This window comes from Megascapheus bottae, chromosome 2, assembly GCF_031878675.1.
Source record: "Megascapheus bottae isolate mThoBot1 chromosome 2, mThoBot2.hap1, whole genome shotgun sequence".
Classification (NCBI taxonomy): Eukaryota; Metazoa; Chordata; class Mammalia; order Rodentia; family Geomyidae; genus Megascapheus; species Megascapheus bottae.
In genome coordinates this window covers 45,655,029-45,681,397 of record NC_143510.1, presented here as the reverse complement: position 1 = coordinate 45,681,397, position 26,369 = coordinate 45,655,029, and the positions used below count along the sequence as shown (strand labels likewise).

At 46.3% G+C, this 26,369-nt stretch overlaps 1 protein-coding gene across 1 annotated transcript in view; it reads left to right on the top strand.

Annotated features, from left to right (window-relative positions):
- Window positions 1-7,555: 7,555 nt before the first annotated feature.
- Vdr (vitamin D receptor) overlaps window positions 7,556-26,369 on the top strand; it is a 34,889-nt gene continuing 16,075 nt past the window's right edge. Inside the window, exons 1-3 of the mRNA XM_090324766.1 lie at window positions 7,556-7,633; window positions 10,781-10,928; window positions 23,245-23,375. Of these exons, the coding sequence (XP_090180892.1) occupies window positions 10,783-10,928; window positions 23,245-23,375 (277 nt within the window). The 5' untranslated portion in view covers window positions 7,556-7,633; window positions 10,781-10,782. The remainder of the gene's footprint in view (window positions 7,634-10,780; window positions 10,929-23,244; window positions 23,376-26,369) is intronic.

Sequence of the window (26,369 nt, the reverse complement as noted above, 5' to 3'; positions counted from 1 at the left end):
GTATCTAAGAATACAGGTATGAGCCACCGGTACCTGGCACTTGCCTCATGTCTTTAACCATGAAGGCTGGAAGCCAAGAGCTGAATTTGGGCAGGCAGGAAGAAGTGAGTGCTTCCCACCCACCTTTCTGATAAGGATCTGTCCACAGTAGGTGGTCCCACTGCAGTCCCAAGTAAGCACTCTAACAGGGTCTTCCCAGAGAATGAATATACCACTACCCCATACTACACCTACCCCGGAAAGCTGCTCAGGTCAGCAATTAGATTTCTCAGGCCTGAGCCAGGGTGGAGGTAGGAAAGCAATCTTCCTTGTTACATGGTCTTGGACAAGTCCAGTTCCCTCAGGTAGCCTCGGTGTCTTGAGCTGTAAAACCAGAGAGCTTGGTTTTACGACTTGTAATGGGAACAGTACCCTATGCCTGACTGGCCACTGTGGCTTCGCACACTTGCTCGCAGTGATGGGGCCTGCCTGCATGTCACCTGCAAAGCAGTAATCAGCCTAGACATCTTGATAAAGCTGAGGGCAGAGTTTCCACTGGAAAAAAACCAGCTTGCAGAAATAATTGTGACGCCGATAAAAAGTGGAAATTGATCTAAAGTAAGCAATGGCTCTATTCCACTGCTTGGGGCCTCCAGACTCTGTGTGAAGCTCAGCTCCAAGATACTGACTGCTAAGAGTGACAGTCACCAAGAGAAATCTTAGTGAACGGGAGTTTGTAGCCTCTATCCAGTGACGTTGTATACCTTGACACTATGTGGATGTCAATCCAATATTTATTTTTATTTTTATTGTTTTGAGGGGGAAGGGTGCTGGTACTGGGGCTTTAACTCTCATTTGGCTTTTTTCTCTCAAGGCTTGCTACCACTTGCTGGTTAATAAGAGATAAGAGTCTCTGCGATATTCTCCTCTATACACAAACCCTGGGCTGACCTTAGATTGTGATCCTCAGATCTCAGCCTCCATAGCAGTCACATTATAGGCAGGAGCTATGCTACCCAGCCCAGTCCATGACTTCTATCAGCTTCTCAAAGATGGCCCCACACAGTTGATGAAGAGCCATCTCCAGAGTTAAACTCCCAGCCGTGACTGAGCCATGAGCCACTGAATTTCCCATAGTTCAGTCAGTGGTGAAATATGTCTGGTAATCCTAATAAATGTGCTGAGATCTGTGGTGTTGGGGGCCAGCCCTGACCACCCCCAGGGTCCCAGGAGACCACTAGGCTGCAGACAGAGGATCCTTGCAGACACATAAGCAGCCTCCCCACAGGCTTCCAATGGCCTCTCTTGTGGAATTGTCCTTCTCAGTTAATGTCATGGAAGCAGACTTGGTTTATGATTACCCTATCACTTCTCCTTTCCTTCCTTCCTTCCTTCCTTCCTTCCTTCCTTCCTTCCTTCCTTCCTTCCTTCCTTCCTTCCTGTGTCTCTCTCTCTTTCTTCCTTCCTGTGTCTCTCTCTTTCTTTCTTTCTTTCTTTCTTTCTTTCTTTCTTTCTTTCTTTCTTTCTTTCTTTCTTTCTTTCTTTCTTTCTCTTTCTTCCTTTCTTGCCAGTCGTGGTGCTTAAACTCTGAGCCTGAGTGCTATCCTTGAGCTCCTTTTTATGCTCAAGGCTAGCATTCTACTACTTGCCACAGCCCCACTTCTGGCTTTTTCTATGATTAATTGGGGATGAGTCTCATGGAGTTTCCTGCCTAGGCTGGCTTTGCTCCTCATATCACAGACTCCTGAGTAGCTAGGATTACAGCCATGAGCCATGGGGCCCAGCTCACATCTTGCTTTTACAGGAATCAGAAGCTTATGGGGTCTTAAATGAACTGAAATGTCACCCAGGCTAACTTTTCCCTTCACTTCTTCCCAGCTATCCAATTCTCAACTTAAGCATTATTGATTTTTTTTTCATTTTTGGCCAGTCCCAGGGCTTGAACTCAGGGCCTGAGCACTGTCCTTGGGTTTTCTCAAGGCTAGAGCTCCACCACTTGAGCCACAGTACAACTTCTAGCTTTTTCTGTATATGTGGTACAGAGGAATTGAACCTGGGTCTTCATGTGTGCTAGGCAAGCATTCTACCACTAGGCCACACTCCCAGCTGGGGTGCCAATTTTAGAGATTTTTTTTTTCTTCTCTGCACAGAAATGACTTAGTTTTTCATTTATTTCTAGGAGTGAGAGATTTGAATGTCAATGATTTTGTGCATGTGTGTCAGTCCAGGGGTTCGAGCTCAGGACCAGCGTATTCTCCCTGGGCTCTTTTGCTTGAGGCTAGTTGCTCTACCACTTGAACCACAGATTCATTTCCAGATTTTCTAGTGGTTAATTGGAGGTAAGAGTCACAGACTTTCCTGCTCGAGACTTTCCTGCTCGGGAAAGTTTGGACTGCTTTTGGCTATGATTCTCAGATCTCAGCATCCTAAGTGGCTAGGATTACAAGTGTGAGCCACTGGCACTGAGCAAAAATGGAAGGAATCGGGCCGGGAGTTTGGCCTAGTGGTAGAATGCTTGCCTAGCATGCACGAAGACCCAGGTTCGATTCCTTGGTACCACATACATAGAAAAAAAAAAAAGCCAGAAGTGGTGCTGAGGCTCAAGTGGTAGAGCTCTAGCCTTGAGAAAGTCCAAGGACAGTGCTCAGGCCCTGAGCTCAAGCCCAGGACTGGCAAAAAAAAAAAAAAAAAAAAAAAAGTAAGGAATCAGATTTTGTTTTCCCCTTCAACAATTTTCAAAGCTCAGTTTTGATCATTCCAGCCCCAAATAGGATGGACCCTCACGGATTACACATCTTTCATGCCTTTCCTGTCTTACGGGTACATCTGAGGTTGAGGGGGTCTCATGCTCAACCATGTTGGGGCTTCTCTGAAGGGAATATGAAGGAAAAATAGATTCCATGAAATGTATTCTCTGACCTCATTATGAAGGGAGTTCTGATGTTTCAGCTGCTGGAAAGTTTTATTATTTTTTCATTGTAGGAGCTTGAACTCAGCCTCATGGTTTAGCTTGGTGGCTTTCATTCAAGGCTGTCTCTACCACTTTACACATGCCTCCACTTCTCGCTTTCTGTTGCTTAATTGGAGATAAGAGTCCTGTGGACTGATTTTTCTGGCCCTTGTGACTTTGAAGCATAATCCTCAGATCTCAGCCTTCCAACTAGCTAGGATTCTAGGTGTGAGTTGCCAGCGCCAGCTTGAGAAGGAGTTCAGGGTGGTCAGCTTCTTGTCCACTCTTAGATCCTTCTCATAGTCATAGCTGTACCATCTTCAAAAATCTGGAAAGGGTCATTGTGGTAGAGTTAAACTGAGTCTGTCTGGAGGCTCAGAACTTCCCTTCTTGCTTCCCTAGGACTCCTGGGATATCACCATTTCACAGAATCTTCAGAAAGTGGGTGCTCACTGAGTGAGATGGAAGGTAGGGGTGTGGGAGAGGCAGTGGTTGTGGCTTCAGTGACTGGCAGGAACTGTATGATCTCATTTCTTGCCAAACAAGGTCAAGACTGGGGTCAGGGTCAGGAAGGTGTTGCTCTGGGGAAAGCCCCAGTCAAAGTAGTGGAATGTTCTATACTCAGAACATGACCTCTGGCTGGTGTGGTGAGGTGGGGAGGGGGGCAGGTATGACTTGGAAAGTGAGATGTGGAAGGTTATTATTGCTTTTTCACTTGGCCTCTTTTCTTCCCATGTTTTTGCCCTACTTTCTTATTAACTGGTACTTGAAACCAGAGGTTAAATCCTAGCTAATGGTTCCTAAAAAGACCTAGTAGAAGTGAAATGTTGAAGGGGAAGGGAGAACTGTTTCTTGAATGGGGCGCTCAGCTTGTGAGTAGAAAATGGATCCTGGCTCAGGCTTTTGATCTTTGGGCCTGGGGATCCCTGGAGGTGAAATATTCTGACCTCAGGATCTCCCTGGCAGCATCTCTCTCTCCCTCCCTCCCACCCCACCCCCCGCCCCATCCTGGGGCTTGACCTCAAGGTCTGGCTGCAGGCCCTGAGTTTTGTTTGTTTTTTCTTAAGGCTAATACTCTACCACTTGAGCTACAGCTCTATTTCTACCTTAGATGTCAGCCTCCTGAGTAGCTAAGATTGCAGACATAAGCCACGAGTGCCTGGCTTGCATTGTTCTCTCAATTAGTAGATGTTGTCTAGGGTCTAGGATTAAAAATATGGTGGAGATATTTCTCTTAGAAAATGCAGAAGAGGGCTGGTATGTTCTGTACAGCCTGTAGGTGGGAATGGGAGGGAAAAACGGGGAGAGAGCAAGAGCAAGAGAGCGACATTGTTCAAAAAGATGTACATATTACCTGACTTATGTAACTGTAATCCCTCATATGTCTCTTTTATAATAACAATTTTAAGTGCTGATTTTTAAGAAGAAAGAAAATGTAGAAGAGTGTAGATTCTAAGATAAACTTCCTAGTTTTAAATCCCAGCTCCAAAGTAAAGCTTTGTCCTGTGCTTCAGTTCTCCTATCCCAGACAGGGCAGTGGTTCACACCTGTAACCCCAGCTACTCAGTAGGTTAAGATCTGATCACCATAGTTCAAAGCCAGCTCTGGCAGATAAACTATCTAGAACGAACTGCATAAAGCTAGAAAGGGAGGTGTGGCTCAAGTGGCAGAGCACCAGTCTTAATTGGAAAAAGCTAAGAGTGGGCACCAGGCCCTGAGTTCAATCCTTAGTAATGGCACAATTAAAATAAAAACAAAACAGGGATAATAACAGAACTCACCTGACAAGGGCGTGGTGGAGGTTAAATCCAAAACGCGAGGATCTTGGAGCAGGTCCCAGCATAAAGCAATAGGTGTCATCTCTGATGGCTATCGCTGGAAATGGGAGGAGTGAGCAGGAGGCAGAGAAGTTCTTGGGCGTTGCCATCGACCTGCCCTCATTTGGCCACTGCTTGCCTGGCCCCAGACCCTGGCAAGTCAATCAAAGTACTCTGAACTTTGGTTTTTCCATCTGTAAAATAAAATGCTTCCCATCTTTCACACTTCAGGGCTTAACAGGCCTATAGATTTAGCAGGTTTTTACCAAACTATGGAGGTGTGTGTGTGTGTGTGTGTGTGTGTGTGTGTGTATGTGTGGGCACACGTGTGAGTAGCTAGGATTACTTATAGACATGAGCCACTGATGCTCAGACAAACCATTGTTTTAAGTTCAAGGGTGCAGGTCTATGTGGATATCCCCTCTGATCTCTGAAAACTGTAGGAGGTGAAGATAGGAGAGCAATGGTCCTTTATGTGCCATTGTACCTTCACTTCTGCCTTCCTGAGGAACGGTTAAGGAGTTTGAGAAATCTATAATGCCATCAGATAGAATCCAGAAGAGCTGGGCAACATGGACTGTGGAAAGCAGGGGACATGCAGGAGAGCCTGGCTGGGGTTGCATAGCTTGTCTGTTCCCAGTACGCACAGCTCCCTTGCATCCACAGCCATGGGAGTTCAGATTGCCTCAGAGCTTTGTCCGCTGGATTCTTCCTTGAGGAGCCACTGGGGACTGTCATATCTGAGGAGCAGCAAAGGCCTCAGAGGCTGGAAATTCTACAGTTGAGTTCAGATCTAGGCAACCCCTTAAAGTTTCCTTTACCCTGCCTAATCAGACCACTGGAGAGGAAAGGGGTAGGAGATGGATGGGGGGGGGGGGAGGGAGAGAGAGAGAGAAAGAGAGCATTCTCTAAAGAGAAGCAATAGTGGGGCTGGGAATTTGGACTAGTGGTAGAGTGCCTGCCTAGCATGCATGAAAGACCCAGGTTCGATTCCTTGGTACTACATACATAGAAAAAGCTGGAAGTGGTGCTGTAGCTCAAGTAGTAGAGCGTTAAGAAAGCCCAAGGCTTTTTCAGAACCTGAGTTCAAGTTCAAAAGAGAAGCAATAGCTGGAGGACTGGACCTCCCTATCTGGCTTAAAGCCCTCTGCTAAGTTTCAGGATCAGGTACTTGAAATATATATATATATATATATATATATATATATATATATATATTTCCCCATCTCATCTTGTATTGGCATTAGGGAAGGGTCAGTGTGGTGTGTGTGTGTGTGTGTCTGTCTGTCTGTCTGTCTGTCTTGTGGGTACAATTTTTTCAGCTCCACTTGATGAGCTGTTATTCTGGACTTGGGCAATGAGCCCTGGCCCAGCCTTTGCTGGGGGTGGGGGGTGGGGGTTCAACATGTCTGGGAAAGAGGTAAAATCGGAAGGAAAACATCTTGTTAGAAAGCCATACACTGCTGTGTGTAACCCCTGCAGCACCTGGGCCCCTCTCCCATGTCTGCATAACAACAGGAGATCCCAGATGCTTGCCTTTGAAGGCTCCTCAAAAGGCCAGGGGCCTGGGCTGCTGTCCCAGTCAGCACTGCACTGCACCCAGCTCCTGCAAGGCTCCTGGGTAATCCTGCCCCACGCAGCCATCTCTTTCTCACTCTCAGCAATGTGTCAGGGCAGCCTGTGCCTCTGCTTCTCAGAGTGTAACTACTATCTGCGGCAGGGCAGTGAGCATAGCAGTCCTTAGAAAGAGGTTCTCCCACAAAACCTCAGCGCCATGTGCATCTGATCACAGAAAATAGTATCTACCCCCAACGCCTAGGTGTATCTGATCATAGAAAATAATATTTATTGAAATAAACTTCAGTAAATACAAACAAGAAGTTTTTCCCTCATTGCTGTCTTTGTTTTCTTTTTGTCTTGTGTGTTCATGTATCTGTCTTTGGGAGGGTAAGGAGGCACAGAATTAGAGGGACAAAGGGTAAACAAATGCAACAGTGGTCGCTCACTAGATACTATGTTGAAAATAAACTATACAACTTGTAGGTAGGGATGGGTGGGGATGGGGTGAGGAATGGGGAGGGGGGTGACATAGTTCAAAAAGAAATGTAGTCATTATTGACTTATGTAACTGTAACCACTCTATATATCACCTTTATAATAACAATAAAAATTATTTTTTTTATAAAAATAAGGGATGGGGAAGGTTCTATAGTCTGTGCTCCAGTGACTCCTGCCTAAGATTCTAGCTACTCAAGAGACTGTGATCTAAGGATTGGAGTTTAAAGCCAGCCTGGGCAGGAAAGTCTGTGAGACTCTTATCTCCAGTTAACCACTAAAAAGCTGGAAGTGAGCTGTGGTTCAAGTGGTAGAGTGCTAGCTTTGAGCAAAAGAGCTCAGGGACAGCATTCTGGCCATGAGTTCAAGCCCCAGGGCCAGTGCCAGTGTACACACACACACACACACACAAAACGTCACTTCTGTCAAGTGCCAAGTCCTTGATCTAGGACCTGATATCCCTGGCAAGAGTTCCCTATGTTGTGCTGGGCTTCTTAGAAGAACAACACTTTCTATAAAATGTCTCGTCTTTGGGGCCGGGAGTTTGGCCTAGAGGTTAAAGTGCTTGCCTAGCATGCACGAAGACCCAGGTTCGATTCCTTGGTACCACATACTTAGAAAAGGCCAGAAGTGGTGCTGAGGCTCAAGTGGTAGAGCTCTAGCCTTGAGAAAAATCCAAGGACAGTGCTCAGGCCCCGAGCTCAAGCCCAGGACTGGCAAAAAGAAAAAAGTCTCATCTTCTTCCTTTCAGAGTCCTTTTGCTTGGACGCACCTGTGGGACCTCACAGTAGAGCGCCCTTGAGTTCCACTTACCTGCCCCCTACTCCTTCAGGTAAGTACAACGTCCTTGTCAACCACACTCTCTCTGGCTTACTTTCAGGGGCAAGGACCGATCATAGGACAGAGGAGGGGAAGGCAGGGCGTCCTATCTGTGTCGAATCCGTGACATCTGAATCTACAGCTGAGATCCACAGGTGTGAAGGCTACGATAAGAGCTCAGAAAGGGACTTGGCTGGCTCTGAGCTGGGATCTGAAGGACTGTCTTATAGGTTCAATGTTTCCTATCCTATTTTCCAAGTTCTCCTCCTGCCCTCCTTAGTCTCTGCTTATCTCTCCTGCAGCTTTCAGCTCTCAGGTGCCTAGAGTACTAGGCCCCTTCTCCACATCTGTACTCTGACCCTGGGTGCTGGCTAGATCCTCTCTCAGATCCTTTACAATGGTCCTCTTCCCCTGTGGGCCTTTGAATAGGGATTCAATCTTTCTGTCCAGCCCACCCCAGTGCCTGAGCTCTCACCCTAAGGCCAGGCCACTTCCTGAAGTCGAGGGCTATATTGTGCTATGTGATAGCACTGTATTCTCCTAACTCATGTGTTTCATGACCAAATGAAGACATAGAAGGCCGATCCTATGAGACTGAGTTGAGAAATGAGAAGAGTTCCATCTCTTCGATTTTCTCCTTCTGTCTGTCTCTGTATGTCTGCCTGTCTGTCTCTGTCTCTGTCTCTTTCTTGCCAGTACTGGGACTTGAACTCAGGACTATCCCTTAGTTTTTTTTCACTCAAGGCTGGTACCACCCTGATCCTCAGCTCCATTTCCAGTTTTTTGCTGGTTAATTGGAGATAAGAGCCTCACAGATGACTTGGATGTACAAGTGGCTTTAAATCATGATCCTCAGGTCTTAGCCTCCTGAGTAGCTAGGAATACAAACATGAGCCACCAATTCCAGGACCTGAGTTCTCTCTTTTTCCTCACCAAATTCACTGACAGTTGGGGTGCTTGGATGGTCCAGAAGTTGTACAATATCATGATCACTCAGAGCTGTAACATCTGAGCAGACCCAGCATGAAGCCACCAGCTGCCTATTACCCATAATGCACCGGAATTCCTGCCCATGTCTTAGATGCTTGCTATGTTCTGAAAACTTGTAGGAGTTATCTGGGACTTAGGATGACTGACCAATGTGATATTGACAGACTCAAAGGCTTTTTTCCCCTTTATCTTCGATTATTTTGAAACTAAATGTTTCATAAATAAAATATAGATATTGTATCTTCATAAGAATAAGATATCAAGCCAGGTATTGGTGGTTGACACCTATGATCCTAGCTACTCAGGAGGCAGAGATCTGAGGATCACAGTTCAAAGCCAGCCTAGGCAAGAAAGTCTCTAAGAGTCTTATCTCCAATTAATCAGCACAGAGGCAGAAATGGAGCTGTAACAAAGTGGTAGAGTGCTAGCCTTGAGCAAAAAAGAACTCTCAAGGACAGCAACCAATCCTTGAGTTCAAGCTTCAGGAGCAGCATGTGCACACGCACGCACGCACGCACACACACACAGGAGAATTTAGAGACTTTCAATCAGTTTCAGTTTCCAGTTTGGACAGGTAGAATTCATGGCGGGACCCAATTTGCCTAATGGGAAAATTTCTGGAGAGACTCCCCGTCAGAGTTAACCTTGTAGCCTCTCTCCTCTTTCCCGTCTCCTTAAGTGTGAAATTTATCTCTAGATGATAATGTCTGTTTTCTTCTTTTTTTTTCTTGGTGGGTCATGGGGCTTGAACGCTAATGTCTGTCTATTTTTCAAAAGCTGACTCTGTGCCTGTCATATGTGGCTCATGCCTGTAATCCTAGCAACGCAAGAGGCTGAGATCTGAGGATCTTGGTTCAAAGCCAGCCTGGGCAGAAAAGTTCAATTAACCATCAGAAAACCAGAAGTGGTGCTGCAGCTCAAAGTGGTAGAGAACTAGCCTTGAGAGAAAAAGCTCAGGGACAGTGCCCAGGCCCTGAGTTGAAGCCCCATAGCCAACAACAATAACAACATCAACAAAAAAGGAAGGAAATCTCTGTATGTGATTATGTATAATGAATTGTATATGACTCACATTACTCAGAAAGACTTTTAAAATGTTAAGTGGGGGGCTGGGAGTTTGACCTAGTGGTAGAGTGCTTGCCTAGAATGCATGAAGACCCGGGTTCGATTCCTCAGTACCAAATACATAGAAAAAAGCCAGAAATGGTGCTGAGGCTCAAGTGGTAGAGCCTAACCTTGAGAAAAGACCAAGGACAGTGCTCACGTCCCTGAGCTCAAGCCCAGGACTGGCAAAAAAAAAAAAAATGTTAAGTGTTATTGAACAACAACAACAAAAATAAGTGACGGGGCTGGGAGTTTGGCCTAGTGGTAGAGTGCTTGCTTAGCATGCACGAAGACCTGGGTTCAATTCCTTGGTACCACATATATAGAAAAAAGCCGGAAGTGGTGCTGAGACTCAAGTGGTAGATCTCTAGCCTTGAGAAAACCCAAGGACAGTGCTCAGGCCCTGAGCTCAAGCCCAGGATAGCAAAAAAAAAGTGAAGAAAAAGATTTTCATCACCTTGATGCCAGGACACCAGGGACAGAGCCCTTTGTTATGACTGCCTGGCCTGGAATAACAAGGGCTCAGGTCTGGGCATTGGAAAGCTCCATAGTTTCCTCTTGGATGACACCCAGGACAAGACAGAGGCTCTGACCTGTTCAGATCTGCTCCTGGGGTACAGCAGAGCTAATGAGGTACACGTGAATATTAGAATCACCAGTGGACTAAAGACTATTTGGTATGTATGTATGTATGCATGTATGTATTTTGTATTGGTTCTGGAGCTTGAACTCAGGGCCTGAGCACTGTCCCTTGGCTTTTCCACTCAAGGCTGGTGCTCTACCACTTGAGTCATATCTCTACTTCTGGCTTTTTGATGGTTAATTAAAGATAAGCATCTCATGAACTTTCCTTTTCAGGCTAGCTTTGAACTGTGATCTCATATCTTGGCCCCATGAGTAGCTAGGAGTAGCCACTGGTATAAACTCGGGCTACAGCCTAAACCCCAGGCTTGGCTAAGCAATCAGGGGCAGTGGCAGGGAGGGGAGGGGTAGATCATATAAAAGGTGGCAGGTGGCCCTGGCATTGACTTTGGTCCTAGCTGTCACCTACCTTTTGTCCTTGCAGGGATGGAGGCAATGGCGGCCAGCACTTCCCTGCCTGACCCTGGCGACTTTGACCGGAATGTTCCCCGGATCTGTGGGGTGTGTGGAGACCGAGCCACAGGCTTTCACTTCAATGCTATGACTTGTGAAGGCTGCAAAGGCTTCTTCCGGTGAGTCCTCTCAGGCTCCATCCCAAGAGGAACAAGGGAAGAAGAAACCAAGTTTTCCCTTGGAGAGAACCCCTGGGCTTCTATAGATCATGTGAGACTCTTACAGTCAATGGGAGCAACAACACCTGGCCAAGAGTGTTGTCTTCATCTCCTTTCAGGTGTAGATGGCTCCTCTCAGTCCTTCAGGAGCTAATTTCCTGGGGTGATTGTGTTTCTTCTCATTAGCCATTGACATGAGAGGCGCCAGCAGCTCAGGACTGTAATCCTATCTATGCAGGAGGCAGAGATCTGATGACCACAGTTTGAAACAAGCCCAGGCAGGAAAGATCATGAGACTCTAAACTCCAATAACCAGCAAAACACTGTATGTAGAGCTGTGGCTCAAATGGTTGAACACTAGCCTTGAGTTAAAAAAGCTAAAGGACAGCATCCAGGCCCTGAATTCAAACATTAGTACTGGGAAAGAAAAAAGAAAGAAAGAAAGAAAGAAAGAAAGAAAGAAAGAAAGAAAGAAAGAAAGAAAGAAAGAAAGAGAAAGAGAGAAAGAGAGAAAGAAAGAGAGAAAGAGAGAAAGAAAGTGAGAAAGAAAGAAAGAAAGTGAGAAAGAAAGAAAGTGAGAAAGGAAAAAAGAAGGAAGAAGCAGCTGGGCGCAGTGGCTCACATCTGTAATCCTAGCTACTCAGGAGGCTGAGATCTGAGGATCAAGGCTCAAAGCCAGCCCTGGCACTAAAGAACAAGAGACTCTTACCTCTCTTCCAGTAGAAAACTGGAAGTGGCACTGTGGTTCCAGGGATATGGCAGTAGCCTTGAACTGAAGAGTTCAGGGACAGCACCCTGCCCCAGAGTTCAAGCTCCACAACTGACAAAAAAGAAAGAAAGAAAAAAAGAAAGAAAGAAAGGGAAAGGAAAAAATTAGACCTTCATCCCTTGTACCAACGCATGTATCTATACTTTCAAGCAAACTTCCTCCCCCACTAATGCTAGAAGCTTCCTTATCAGTCAGGCAGGGGAAGCCCCGGGACTTGGCTTCCGTGCTTGTCTTCCTGCCCAATCCAAACTGCTCCTGCAGCAAGGGAGATTGCATTCCTGACTGGGTCACTGTGCATGCTCTGTGCCCAGCTCTTTACCCACGGCTTACTTATCCTAGATCTAAACAGCAACCAAAGACAGCCCAAGCCATGCCAGGAATGTACCAGAATTCCTGTCTAGGCAGTCAGGGCTGGTGTCTCCAGCCTCCGCTCTTCTCAGGATTGCAAGAGCTACTAACAGTATGGGGAAAGCACTAGAGAGACCTAAGGGGGCGACCATCATAAGCCAGGGAGGGATGATGGGGAAGGGATAGATTATGGGGAGGGAGTGGGAATCCCAAGAAATTAGCACTTGACACAAATGGAAGGAAAAGAAAAAGACCAGCCAGGAATGAGTTTGTGCCAGTCTAGTAGCTAAAAAGAGGACAGGGTTCTAATAATCAGGAGAGGCAAGAATAGCCAATGCTGGTGACTCAGGTCTGTCATCCTAGCTCTTCACAAGGCTGAGATATGAGGATCATTGTGCAAAAACAAGCCTGGGCAGCAAAGTCCATGAGACCTATCTCCAGTTAACCACCAGAAAGCTGGAAGTGGAGCTGTGTGGCTAAAGTGGTAGAGCACCATCTTTGAGTGATAAAGGGATGGAACCCAGACCCTGTGTTCAAGCCTCAGTACTGGCAAACAGAGAGAGAGGGAGAAGGGGAGGGAGAGGGAAGGAAAAAGAAGAGGAGGGGGGAGAAAAGGGGAAAAACAGACAGACAGACAGACAGACAGACAGACAGAAGAGAAGCAAGAGCAAATCAAGTCCAAAATGGGGATGTTGAAGTCTTCTGGCTCCTGTCTGAAACTGACAAACTTGCCTGGCTTCTGCAGCAAAGTGACTCAGAGGACAGGTCATTGTATGGGACTCTCCTCTAGCTTAGGGGCTCCTAACTCACCTGCTCTCTACCCAGGAACCAGTAAGTTTGAGGTTTCATAGCTTGAGCAATCACTGGATAGCAAAGGTTCTGTGGGTGCTAATTGCCTATTTGGCCTGTTACAAGCAAGCTTGGCTTTTGGGTAGGCTGCTTCCCTGCTTGAAGAACCAGACCAGCAGCCTCTCTGGCTCTAGATATTGGTGTCACATCTATCGGTCCTGATTGAAACTCATACTAGTCATAGGTGTGAGTTCCAGAGCTGGAGTGGTAGATGCCAGGTACTTCCTGGGCCCATTCCTGCCAGGAACTGGGAACTAGGAAACTACCTCTGGAGAGATAATAGAGGAGTCTGAACAAGGCTTGCTTTTTATCATATAACCCATAATAAGTGTGTGGGATGGAGCAGAAGCTCTGCATTTATTCAGATGTTCAGATGTTCTGGACTTCCTTGTGTTTCAGTTAACTGATCACGTGAGTGTCTCATACAAATCTCTGAGGCTACTCCTCCCAGCTCTCTCTGCGAGCTTGCTTTCCTCCCTTACCATAGGGCAAGGAACGGGGGTCAAGAGATGCCAAAGTAGAGATCCTGGCCAGAGGTCTATGTGTCACCAAGTGCTACTCAAAACAACCTCCATAGTTTTGGGGCTGTTTGGTTCATTCATGAAGCTCCTCTCCCAAATCAGCTCTCTTCCCCTGGGGTACAGCTCTGTGAATGGAGCTCTCAGGTGGCTTGTGTTCTTTAGGTCAGTTTCTCCATAGTTGGTGGTGGTTGTTATTTTGGGGGTACTGGTGTTTTTGAGATTGTTGGGTTATTGGTGATTTCTCTCTTTAAATGTTTCCCAAGCTTAGAACTATTTAACATTCTGTGTGTGTGTGTGTGTGTGTGTGTGTGTGTGTGTGTGTGTGTGTGTGTGTGTGTGTACTGGAGCTTGAACTCAGGACCCCATGGTCTCCTTGGCTTTTTTGCTCACAGCTGCTACTCTACTCAGCTATGCCACTACTTCTAACTTTTTGCTGATCTATTTATCTGCCCAGCCTTCCTTTGAACCCTGACCCTCAGATCAGCCTCCTAAACAGCTAGGATTAAAGGGGTGACGCACTCAGCCACAATCTACTGTTATTGTTATTGTTATTTGCTAGTACTGGGGCTTAAACTCTGGGTCCTGAATGCTTCCTTGTTGAAGAGTCTCATGCTCTACCGACTGAGCTAGCCGGGCGCTTGAATGCTTCCTCATTTAAGTCCAGCCCTCTACCCTATGAACCACAGATATAGTCCTGTTTTTCTGGAGAGTCATTGGAAATAAGAGTCTCATGAATTTTCCTGCCCAGGCTGGCTTTGAATCTGAGTAGCTAGGATAATAGGTGTGAGCCACTGCTGTTGAATAAAATCTAGTATTCCTTATATGAGCCAGTATGCCTTATATGAGCTATAGTGTTCATTCACACATGAGAAGAAATATAGTGCTCTTCACTATTAGTTCAATAATAATAAATCAACAATATTTCGTGCCTACCCAGGCATGCCAAAAATAATGGTTAAAGCAAATAATAACTAAACCAACAATATATATATATGAAATAAAGTGTCTTTAGATAGAAAACATATGGAAATCAATGTTATAGATTTGTCAGTGGGTAAAGCATTTTTGGCTCATGCTTGTAATACAAATTACTCAGGAGGCTGAGAACCTGATTCGAAGCCAACCTGTGCAGAAAGGTCTATGAGTCTCTTCTCTCTCCAATTAACCACCAGAAAACCAGAAGTGATGCTATGAGTCAAAGTGGTAGAGCACTAGTCTTGAGCATCCAGGCTCTGAGTTCAAGTCCCACAACGGACTCCCTCCCCAAAAAAGAAATGTTGTGACCCCAATTGCTTAGAAAGCTAATCTATATTTCCCCCAAGAGCACTGGTGTGTGTGTGTGTGTGTGTGTGTGTGTGTGTGTGTGTGTGTGTGTGTGTGTGTGTGTGTGTGTATTACTTCTCTTCTCTCTCCTGCTGTGTCTCCTCCTTTACTTTATCCAAATTTTACTTGCTTTCCATTTTAATCTAATATTAGTCATTAGTTGAAGATTCTGTTGTCTCTTTTACCTTTTTGTTTGTTTGTTTTCTTGTTTTTGGACTTGGTGTGTGCATGCATACGTTCTAGTTGTGGTCATCACAGCAAGTCCAAGATTCAAATCAAAACAAAGGATGATGAGAAACAAATGGGAAGGCAACAAAGGTTGAAAGATTGGACCAGAGTTCTGTTGATCACAGCCAGGAATTAGAGACCATTGTGGGTTAATTCCTCCCAAAAGCAAGTTCATGTTGCATCTGCTTCTACTCTTCTGCCTACATAGATATCATCTGAGAAAAATGATATTTCCAGAGTAAAATAAAAATCTGCAGTAGGCTTATAGGTGGTCAGACCTTCTTTGCTATATGTTGATACTCAGAGCAGTATGGGCTGGAGGAGGAAAATATTTAGGTTGACTACAAAACTATATATAAATTCATACAAATGTGTCATATATATGATATGTGTGTATAGATCATATATATACATATGTATTTATTGTATCAAAGTTCATACATAATATATACATTTTATATTTGTATTGTATAAAGTATATATATGTAGATGATCTGATCTATATGTATCAATATAAGTGATTATCTGATCATGGATGGTGTTGTCTAAGGTCCAGTATACAAGGAAAGGTATAAATGACAGAAAAGAGTATCAGAGAGATTCCTTTGATGGACAGAACAAAGCCTTCCATGACATCTTACAGATGACTGGATAGAACTGGGTATTATAGTGGTAGAGTGCTTGCCTAACTGTCAAGTCCTTTAAGTCCATCCCTGGGAAAGAATGAGAAAGGAAGGAAAGAAGGAAAGAAGGAAGGAAGGAAGGAAGGAAGGAAGGAAGGAAGGAAGGAAGGAAGAAGAGGGGATGGAAAAGAAGGGCAGGGGATAGGAGGGGGGGAAAAGGAAGGAAGGAAGAAAGAAAGGAGAGGAAGAGAGAAGGAAAGAGACCTACGAAAGTTTGGCCTAATGGTAGAGTGCTTGCCTAGCATCCACGAAGACCAGGGTTCAATTCCTTGGTGCCACATACATAGAAAAGGCCGTAAGTGGTTCTGTGGCTCAAGTGGTAGAGCTCTAGCCTTGAGAAAGCCCAAGGACATTCAGGCCCTGAGTTCAAGCCCCAGGACTGCCAAGAGGTGGGGGGAGGGAGAGAGGGAGGGTATGGTAGGGCAGAGGACTGGAAAGAAGAGAACAAGAGGCAACAGGAGGGGAACTTCAAAAAGAGGGGGCAAGAATGGAAAGAAGAAAAGAGGAGGAGAGGGAAGAATAGGAGAGAGATTGGAGGAGGATAAAGGAGAGGAGAGGAGAAGAAAGGAGAGCTGTGTGCTGCAAGTGCCAAGATAAAAGGGACTTTGTGGAGTCAAATGTTTTTGTTTGCTGGGCCCACAGTCTGCAGGGACCTTGCTAATTAGTGGTCTTGTGAAGGACAGGGGGAGTAAAAACACAGGCTGGTGAGGCTCCAGGAACATGAGGAATGTCCGGGCTTTCAGGAAGATCACTCAGCTGCTATCTGTAGCTCTTCTAAGAATTCTGATGTGAAGGGAAGCAGAGAAATGGGGCAAATGTCCGGCCAATTAAAACTCAAAGCGTTGAACTGCAGTAAAGAGGAATTACGGGAGGAGCAGCTATACCGGGCACAATAAATGATGTCATTGCTTTTCGACAGAACTTTGGCCAGATCAACTGGTCTCCTAGATGCCCTAGGATGTGGATGAGAGAGGATGCATGTGGTTGTCTACAGATGGCCCAAGAATAATGTGCAGAAGATGGGGGACAGGAAGCTAGAATATGTTTTGGGGTCAGGAAGTTCAGTAAAGTTGCTAAGAGAGACAGCTTTAGGGGCTGGGAGTTTTGCCTAGTGGTAGAGTGCCTAGCATGCACGAAGACCCGGGTTCAATTCCTCAGTACCACATACATAGAAAAAGCCAGAAATGGTGTGGTGGCTCAGGGTAGAACACTAGCCTTGAGGAAAGGCCAAGGACAGTGCTCAGGCCCTGAGCTCAAGCCCAGGCCAAAAAAAAAAAAGAAAGAAAGACAGCTTCAGTCAGGCGCTAGTGGCTCACAAGTATAATCCTAGCTACTCGGGAAGCTGAGATCTGAGGATGGTGGTTCAAAGCCAGCCCAGGCAGGAAAGTCCCTGAGGCTCTTATCTCCACTGGATAACTGGAAGTGCAGCTGTGGCTCAGAGTGGTAGATCACTAGCCGTGAGTGAAAAAGAAAAAAAAAACAAAAAAGCTCAGGGACAGCACCCAGGCCCTGAGTTCAAACCCTACAACTGACAACAAATAAAAGAGAGGGGGGTAGAAACAGTTGCAATGGTCTGATCTGATTGTTCCTTTTATTTCTTTAGGAATTTAATGCTCTAATCTTGATTCTTTTATTTAAATTCACTTTCAATATACCCTGAGGAGTCTTCTTTCTTTTCATCCCTCCCCTTCCTCCCTCCCCCTTTTTGTTAATGCCGGTACTTGAATTATGAATTCATGACTTGGGAGCTGTCTCTAAACTTTTTCTACTTGAAGCTGGCACTCTGCCACTTGAATCACACACAGCCTTACTACCAGCTTTTTTGTTGGTTAATTGGAAAGAAAGTTTTGTGGATTTTCCTGCCCTGGCTAACTTTAAACCATAGATCCTCAGGTCTCAGCCTCTTGAGTAGCTAGGTTAACAGGTATGAGCCACCAGCATCTGGCTTATTGGGCAATATTTGACAACAAGAATTGATTTGTATTCAAGGTATACAGTGTATATATACACTATGAGCTCATGATCATCACCAAGTGAGGCAAAATGACTGTCATTTTGCATGCAGCTCTTTCATTTCTCAGAGTCTCTGCAGTTCTGGTATCCTAACAAGGCCCTAGGATTTTTGTGACACAGCCGGGGGGTACATGACCCCCTACTGCTAGCAGAGGTCCCCACTTTTGACTAGAACCTTACTCTTTCAGACTGGAGTCCTTAACTTCTAGCCCTTGAAGCTTTTGTGAACTTCTTGTGTCTTTCATGTTTTGATGAATTGGTCTCTGGCATGAGGATCAGTAAATGTCCTCTCTCACCCCTGGCTTTCTAGAAATGGTATCTATATTTAGCATGGTTGCACCACCCCTGGCCCTTTTCCTGAGCTAGGCTATAATTGCCAACCATCCAGAGGATGACAGGGTTCAGGCTAAGAGAACAGCAAAGACACTGGGCTCCCTTAGAATTCCAAGGTTCTTGTGTCTCAAAACACCAAACCAGCTCACAGGCAATTAGCTTTGGGAGGAAGGTGGGGTGGGGTGTAGGTCTTCAGGATAAAGCACAGAGCCAGGACTGAGTGGCCTGGCTGCCTTGACTCTTTGTGGGCAGAGACTAGATGACAGCCATATGTGTGGAAATACTGTTAGAAGGGAGGGAAGGGAGGAAATTGGTCTTGAAGTCAAGACCTGTGGCCTAACAACCATATTGGAGCAGACATGGCTGAAAACCCTGGAATGGAGTCCAGGTTCTGGGAAGGCCCTGGCATTGGATGATGGAGTAAATGAGCTTTCTGTGACCTGAACACTGACTGCTGACCATTCCCCAGAGTGAAAGATGTTTCTACCCTCCCTCTGTGTTTAGAAGGTCCTGGGAAGAGCTGATTATTCCTATTTCAAAGAAGAATAATTTAAAGTTCCAAACCAGGAGCTGGTGCTTTATACTGGTCATCCCTGAGAATAGTTCAAAATCAATCTGTGAGGATCTAATCTCCAATTAACCAGAAAAAAAACCAAAGAAAACCAAAGTGGAGGTATGGCTCCAGTGGCAGGCAGTGCTGTGAGATTCAGTCCTTGGCCCCAGAAAATGCTCAGGAATTTACTCTCCCCCTCCTCCTTTTTCCCTTCTTTCTTTGGCCCGGTTTCCTCCTCTTCTATCATTTCTTCTTTGCAATACTCTGGGGCTTCATACTGAACTCATACATTGAAAACAAGAACACCAAGGTTTCTACTCTCAAATTTTGGTTTTTTGATGTTGGTACTAAGGCTCAAGCTCAGGACCTTTGGCTCCTCCTTGACCTTTTCACTCCCAATTGGCACTCTCACCACTTGAGCAACACCTCCATTTCCGGCTTTTTGGTAGTTAGTTGGAGATGAGAGTCTCGCAAACTTTTCTAGCTTTAAACCTCAATCCTCAGATCTCAGTACCAGCTTCAAGCATTTACTTTTAATTCAGCTCTACATATTTTTCTTTCTTTTTTTTTAATTTTTTAAAATGCATTCTGACCCCCAATCTCCTCATTCCTGTTGCCAGGTACAGTTGGGTCAAGTGGCTATCAGCAACCTCTATTATATGGAAACCCCAAATTGGGCTTCAGACTTAAAATAACATGAGAAAGATTTTTTTAATAAATGAAAAAGATAGTAAATCTCTTACCTGGAAAACAAAAACAAAACTTGTAGCTAGAATGCTGCCCTGCTCGCCCTTGAGATTAAAGGCAGGCCTCTCCTTAAATCTGTGGAAGAACAGCTGGGGCTCTGAAGGGCCCTGGAGAACCTCTCCTGGAGTCGCAGGAATGACAGATGGGGCTCTGATCAAGGACTTGGGACCCTTTCCTGAGCCTCAGGAAGATCTTGGCCCACTGGGCACTGGTTAAGGCTCTGGTTGGTATTGCTAGCCATGCTGTTGGACTTAGGGCACCATATTAGCTCTTCTTGGGGCTGGCAGCTTCATAGGAAGAGTTCTGAGCCAGCCAAGACTGTGGTGGGAGGAAAGAGCAGCCCCTCAGGCTATATGCCTAGCTATGTGGGGGGAGGGAAAGGAAATGAGAGTTTGTTCTGAATTAGAAACTCCTGGTCATAGAGTAGGTTTAGAGAATTGTGAGCATTTGTGGTAACAGGTGAAGAAGCCTCAAGAACCACAGGGGGAAGGAGAGGAAGAAGAAGGGGGGAGGACACCCCGCCCATGTTCTGGAATAGACAAATGTGCCTGCAGTGATCATATCGGGGAGCCCTGATGCTTTCCGCCTGCTTTCATAGTCTGCTGTTCCTCAGGAAAAGATTGGATCTGCAGTGGAGGTGGAGACATGAAAGGTGCTTATTTCCACAATGGCAGAAATGGCTCAGCCGTCTCTTTCTGGATAGCTGCCACTTGGGGCAGGACTAGGCTTTAGCCAGGAGAGATTTGGGACCAAAAGATCCCTAACAGCTTGGTGTGCTCCACCTTCTCCACACATTCCCAAGTGTGCTGTTGCCTCTTGGGGGAAGAAGGTCATCAGGTGGGGCTACCACAGCCAAGGTCAACAGCAGCTACCTCCTCCACCTCTGGGCCCCTCTAGGCCTTCAGTTGTATGCCTGGGCCTCTGCCTGGGGCTATTTACCTCTGAGCTTCATTGAGCTGCGTTGAAAACAATGCAGGAAGTTAAAAGCAGAGCCTCTGGGTCCCTAACACTTGCAGACTTGAGAGCCTTCACTTCTTGCCCAGTAGCCATATTGATAAGTTCCAGGGGTCCCCATTGTTAAATGAAGAGTCACTGGTGGACCCAAGACTCTAGTGACTCAGGAGTCTTTGATAGCCTGCAGCTACTGCAGAACTTTCTTCCAAGTCTGTCTTCTGCATCCAGTAGACCAGCTTTATCCAATCTCTACCTGAGTGTTGAGGAAGAGTTGATTGTCCTTTATCCCATTGTGTCCCAGCGAACATATGCAGTGTTTGGGTTTGTTTGTTTTTTAAAGACAATACTGGAGTTTAAACTCAGAGCCTGTTCTTGTGTGGCAAACACTCCACTGCTTGAGCCATGTCCCCAGTCCTTATCATTTTCTTTTCTTTTTTTTTTTTTTCAGAAAGGTATCACTTATTTCCAGGCCCAGCCTGGACCATCATCCTCCTATTAACATGTCCTATGTGTCTAAGACGGGGCATCCTGAACTTTTTACCTGGAATCCATCTCAAACCTCAGCCTCATCCATCTCAGTCTCTTGTGTATCTGGAATGACAAGCATGCATCATGTACTAGGCGCTCTTAGCTTTTTCACTCCAAGTTGGCAATCTACTATCAAGCCACAATTCTACTTTTGGCTTTTTGGTGGTTTATTCCTTTGCTTGGTTGGTTTTGAACCACAGTCCTTAGATCTCGGACTCCTAAGTAGCTAAAATTCCAAGCATGAATTACCAGGGCCTCACTTGTCACTTGTCACTAAAACTCGTAGCTAGTGTCTGTCTGGAGAGATGAGGTCTCTCACTCATCTCAGGGAGGAGATTTTGGCCTTAAAGATTCTGTTGCTCACTGAAAAGGCTACCTGCCATTTTCTTTCCTGGGCTATATCTTGTTACCTACTTCGGGAAGACAAAGCTGGAAGAATACCAGGAACTTCTAGGACAGGGATGGTGAGAAGCTGCCAGAAAGACACCTTGAAGGTGTTGTTTTTTATGTGGCCTCCCAAAGCTCTCATGGTGTGCTGGCAGTAGGAGAGAACACAGATTCAGGCAACTGAGTCTTAATTTGTAGATGCAGGACACGCATTCATATGCTATACCACACACATGCATATGCACGCACACATATAAATGTGTGCGCGCACACACACACACACACACACACACACCATGTAGTTTTACATGGGCTAGAGCTAGGAACTCTTTTGTAGGTTTCTGTTTTCCTAGAGCCCTTGCTTTGCTGTCTTTTAGAAAGGTAAGGTGAAGTTAGACTATATAGTGAGATCTCGTCTCAGAAAAAAAAAAGAAGAAAAGAAGAAGGAAAGAGAGAGAGAGACAGAGGGAAAGAGAGACAGAGAGAAAGAGCGCGAGCACGCGATGCACTAGTGTCTCATGCCTATAATCTTAGCTATTCAGGAGGCTGAGATCCGAGGATCTTAATTGGAAGCCAGCAGAGGCAGGAAAGCCCATGAGACACTTATCTCTAATTAACCAACAAAAAAGCTGGAAGTAGGGCCGGGAGTTTGGCCTAATGGTAAAGTACTTGCCTAGCTTGCATGAAAGACCTGGGTTCAATTCCCTGGTACCACATACATAGAAAAGAAATCAGAAGTGGTGCTGTGGCTCAAGTGATAGAGCTCTAGCCTTGAGAAAGTCCAAGGACAATGGTCAGGCCCTGAGCCCAAGCCCAGGACTGGCCAAAAAAAAAAAAAAAAAGCTGGAAGTAGAGCTGTGGCTCAAGTCCTAGAGTGCTAGCTTTGAGCAAGGAAGCTCTGGGACAGTGTCCAGCTCTGAGTTCAAGCCTAGCACAAAGAAAAAAGAGGAGGAAGGGAAGGAAAGGAAAGAGGAGGGAAGGGAAGGGAAGGGGAGGGGAGTCAAGGCTAGATTCAGTTTCTTACCAGCTCATCAGGTCTCGTCTCTTTCTCGATGGCTAGAGCTCTGGCTTGGCCTTGGGTCTTTTCTTCTTTCTCCACAGATGAGTGACCCATCCATCCTTGGGCTGCAGAATGTTGGAAGACTGAATGCTGAGACTAGTATTCTTGCCTCTCATTTGAAAGCTTTTCTAAATGCTGTAGAAAACTCTACCAGGAAAATGTACTTGATATCTTTCCTGTGTCATTTTTTAAAGGAAACTCCTGTACTTTTCTTTATTTTTTAAATTTAATTTCATTGTCAAGTTGATGTATAGAGGGGTTACAGTTACATCCGTAAGGTAGTGAGTACATTTCTTACTGAACACTGTTACCACCTCTAATATTTTTCTCCCCCTTTCCCTGGCTCCCGACCCCTCCCCATGTTGTAAAGTTCATTTCCAACATAGTGCCTTGTGAGTATGGCTGTGGCATTGATACACCTTTGTCCTCTCTCTCCCCATTTTGTTATTCTCCTTCCCTTCCCTAATTCAAATAAATGTATATACAATCCACCAGGTACCAAAATCAAATACAGTGACAACAGGGGATAAATCATAGAGGGAGGAAGAAAAAACAAACAAAAAACAATAACTCACGTAGTACCTTAAGAACAACAACCACAAAGAAAAAGAAATCCTCTTGCTTCCATATCTTGGAGTTCATTTCATTTAGCATCACCTTACATGAGGGGAGGAGAAGAAAGGACTGTAGACATATGTGAAAGCAGTCAGGAGACTTGACTACGCAGTGAAGTGAGGAGGAGGAGGGGGGGGAGGGGGAGGAGGGGGAGGGGGAGGAAACTGTGGGCATACGTAGTAGCCTGATACAGGGGAATCCGGGTCACAGAGTGATGCAGGGCCAGGCCAGACCTGCCACTCGCTATGGGAGAAACAGAGCTGTCCACGAGGGGCTCCTGGTTCCCACACTGACAAGCTGTTTGTAGTCAGAGCCAAGGATCCAGAAGGTCAGTGACCTGACTCAGGATATGTGCTCTCTTTACAGGCGTAGCATGAAGCGGAAGGCCCTGTTCACCTGTCCCTTCAACGGGGACTGTCGCATCACCAAAGACAACCGGCGCCACTGCCAGGCATGTCGGCTCAAACGCTGCGTAGACATTGGCATGATGAAGGAGTGTGAGTATCCAGTAGTGAAGTGTGCTGTGGCTCAAGTGGTAGAGCGCTAGCCTTGAGAAAGCCTGCGGACAGTGCCCAGGCCCTGAGTTCAAGCCCAGGACTGGCAACAACAACAAAAAGAGTCCAGTTTGCCAGAAGTGTGGGCAAAAGTCAGCGTTGGACTGGAGTCTTGGGGAAAGCTTTGGTTAAGAGAGTGCGTGTGTGTGTGTGTGTGTGTGTGTGTTTGGTTGGGGGGGGATGTCCTGGGGCTTGAATGTAGGGCCTGGGTGCTAGTTGAACTTCGCTGAACTTTTTTTTGTGGTGGGACTTGAACTCTGGGTCTGGGAGTCCCTGCACTCTTCAGCTCAAGACTACCACTCTACCCCTGGGCTTGGACGTTGTCCCTTAGCTCATCAGCCCAAGGCTACTGCCCTATTTCTGGAGCCACAGCCCCCATTTCCAGTTTTCTAGTGGTTTATTGGAGATAAGAGTCTCACAGACTTTAGTGCCCGGGCTGGCTTTGAGCTGCAATCCTCAGATCTCAGCCTCCTGAGTAGCTGGGATTACAGGTGTGAGCCACCGCAGCAGGCTTACCCCTGAACTATTGTGCTCAAGGCTACCACCTTGCACCACAGTTGTATTTCTGGCTTTTCTTTTTTGGGTGGTTAATTCTAGGTAAGAGTTTCATGGGGTCTTTCTGCCCTAGCAGGCTTTGAACTACAATCTCAGTCTCCTGAGTAGTTTGGATTGCAGGCATGAGCCACTAGTATCTGGCACAAGTAGCAGATTTTCAAGACTATTCTGACCCACATTACAAGTAATCCTGGACTTGATATCCGAGTTCTAGAACCAGATGATAGAATGGCTGGAGCCAGGATCCTGGGCCAGTCTGGACAGAGAGCCTTCTCCAGAGCCATTCCTCAGAGTCTCCAGAAGGGACTCAGATTCAAATGCCCACACTCCCAGCTAAGAGGAGAGGAGAGATTCTCCATGTGGCAGGAGCCAAGTCATAGGACAAGGCTTACGGCATGGGGCATTTCTCCCATCGCCAAAGCTGAGACTCAGCAGCACCATTGGGGCCTTCACCTTGGATCTCCAATTAGAGCCTTGATTAAAGCTCTTTATTCTTTATCTTGGCTCTCCAGCCAATACTGGCAGCCTTGGAAGGAGTTTCCGAGCCCTCCTTCTTCCCCTCCTCTCCCCCCACCCCGCCACTGAGCATGCAAGCAGGCCTGGACATGCCAGTGGTTCCCACCCAGTCTCTGCCCCACCCTATCCCATGTTTATGCTGGAGAAGAGAACAAGAAGGCCCAAGGCCTGGCTCCTTATGAGGCTTCACACATATTTTTGGTGGGGCCTGCAGTGTGTGTGTGTGTGTGTGTGTGTGTGTGTGTGTGTGTGTGTGTGTATGTAGTGCACTGAGGTGTGCACAAACAAGGGGTGATAGAACACTTGTCTTGCCTCTGGGAAGCAGTGGCCTCTTTGAGGCAAGGAGTCTGGGGTTCTAAAGCTTCAGCCATCCAAGAATGGCAAAGAGCCAGGTGCCAGTGGCTCCCATCTATAATCCTAGCTACTCAGGAGTCTTGAGATCTGAGGATAACAGTTCGAAGCAATCAAAAAGGCTCAAAAAGTAGATCTGCGGGGCCGGGAGTTTGGCCTAGTGGTTAAAGTGCTTGCCTAGCATGCACGAAGACCCGGGTTCAATTCCTCGGTGCCACATACATAGAAAAAAGCCAGAAATGGTGCTGAGGCTCAAGTGGTAGAGCTTTAACCTTGAGAAAGTCTAAGGACAGTGCTCAGGTCCTGAGCTCAAGCCCATGACTGGCACAAAAAAAAAAAAAAGTAGATCTGCAGCTCAAGTGGTAAAACATTGCCTTGAGCACAAAAAGCTCAGAGGTAGCACCCCACAGTTCAAGCCCCAGGATGCTACCCTCCCCTCCAAAAGAAGAAGATAGAAGAAAGGAGGGGGGGAGGGGGAGGAGAAGGAGGAGGAGGAGGAGGGGGAGGAAGAAGGGGGGAAGAAGAAGGAGGAGGTTGTCACACTGCTGTCTCAGGAGTTAGGGTCAAGCTTGTGAATGCCCCAGAGGCCTGTGGGCTGAGTCTCAACAGGAAGAACATATCCTGTTAGCCTAGAATACACGAAGAATGCACAGATCATCTGAGATTGGGGTCAGAAAAAGTGAGTTGGAGGTGAGCCGGGACTGGAACCCTACTTGTGTCCCTCCTAGACCCCTTTTAGTTCCCACAGGTTTATGTTATCCATGGTAAGCAGCAACATCAGGCCCAGGTGCTGGGTTTGGGGCAGGGGCCCTTTGCCAGGAGCACCATACAACATAGTAGAGATGATCAGCCAGAAGCAACTGCCTACCTCCAGATTCACTTTGCACCTTGGCCCCACAGAATTCTGAACCTGTCCTACCTGCATGCTCTCCTGTCGCCAGTGCAGAAGACACTAAGCCATGAGCTCTAGTGAGAATAGCAACGCCAGACCAGCCAGGTGCCAGTGGCTCATGTCTATAATCCTAACCACACAGGAGACTGAGGACTGAGAATCTCGGTTTGAAGCCAGCTTGGGCAAGAAAGTCTGTGAGACTCTTACCACCAACCTACCACCAAAACGCTAGAAGTGGAGCTGGGTTCAAGTAATAGAGTGCTAGAACTGAGCACCAAAGCTCAGGGACAGTGCACAGGTCCTGAGTTTAAACTCCAGGACTGGCACTAGAAAATAAGAAGGGAGGGAGAGAAGGAGGGAAGAATGTCAGACTACCAAAGACCACCTCTTTCCACTGCCCTGAAGTCAGGCTGTCGCAAAGGGACCTGCTTAGCTTTGTTTGGTATCTGGGCCTGGAGACCTTGGCTCAAAATTATGAGGAGTCACTGATCGGAGCTGCTTGCTGCTCCCATGCCCTGTCTGCTGTCTCTAGAGCCTAGCCTATCGCAGAGAGCACAGTGTCTCATCATTTGTAAAACCTAGCTTAAAAGCTGGGTTCCAGAAAGGGAACCTAGTAATGGACC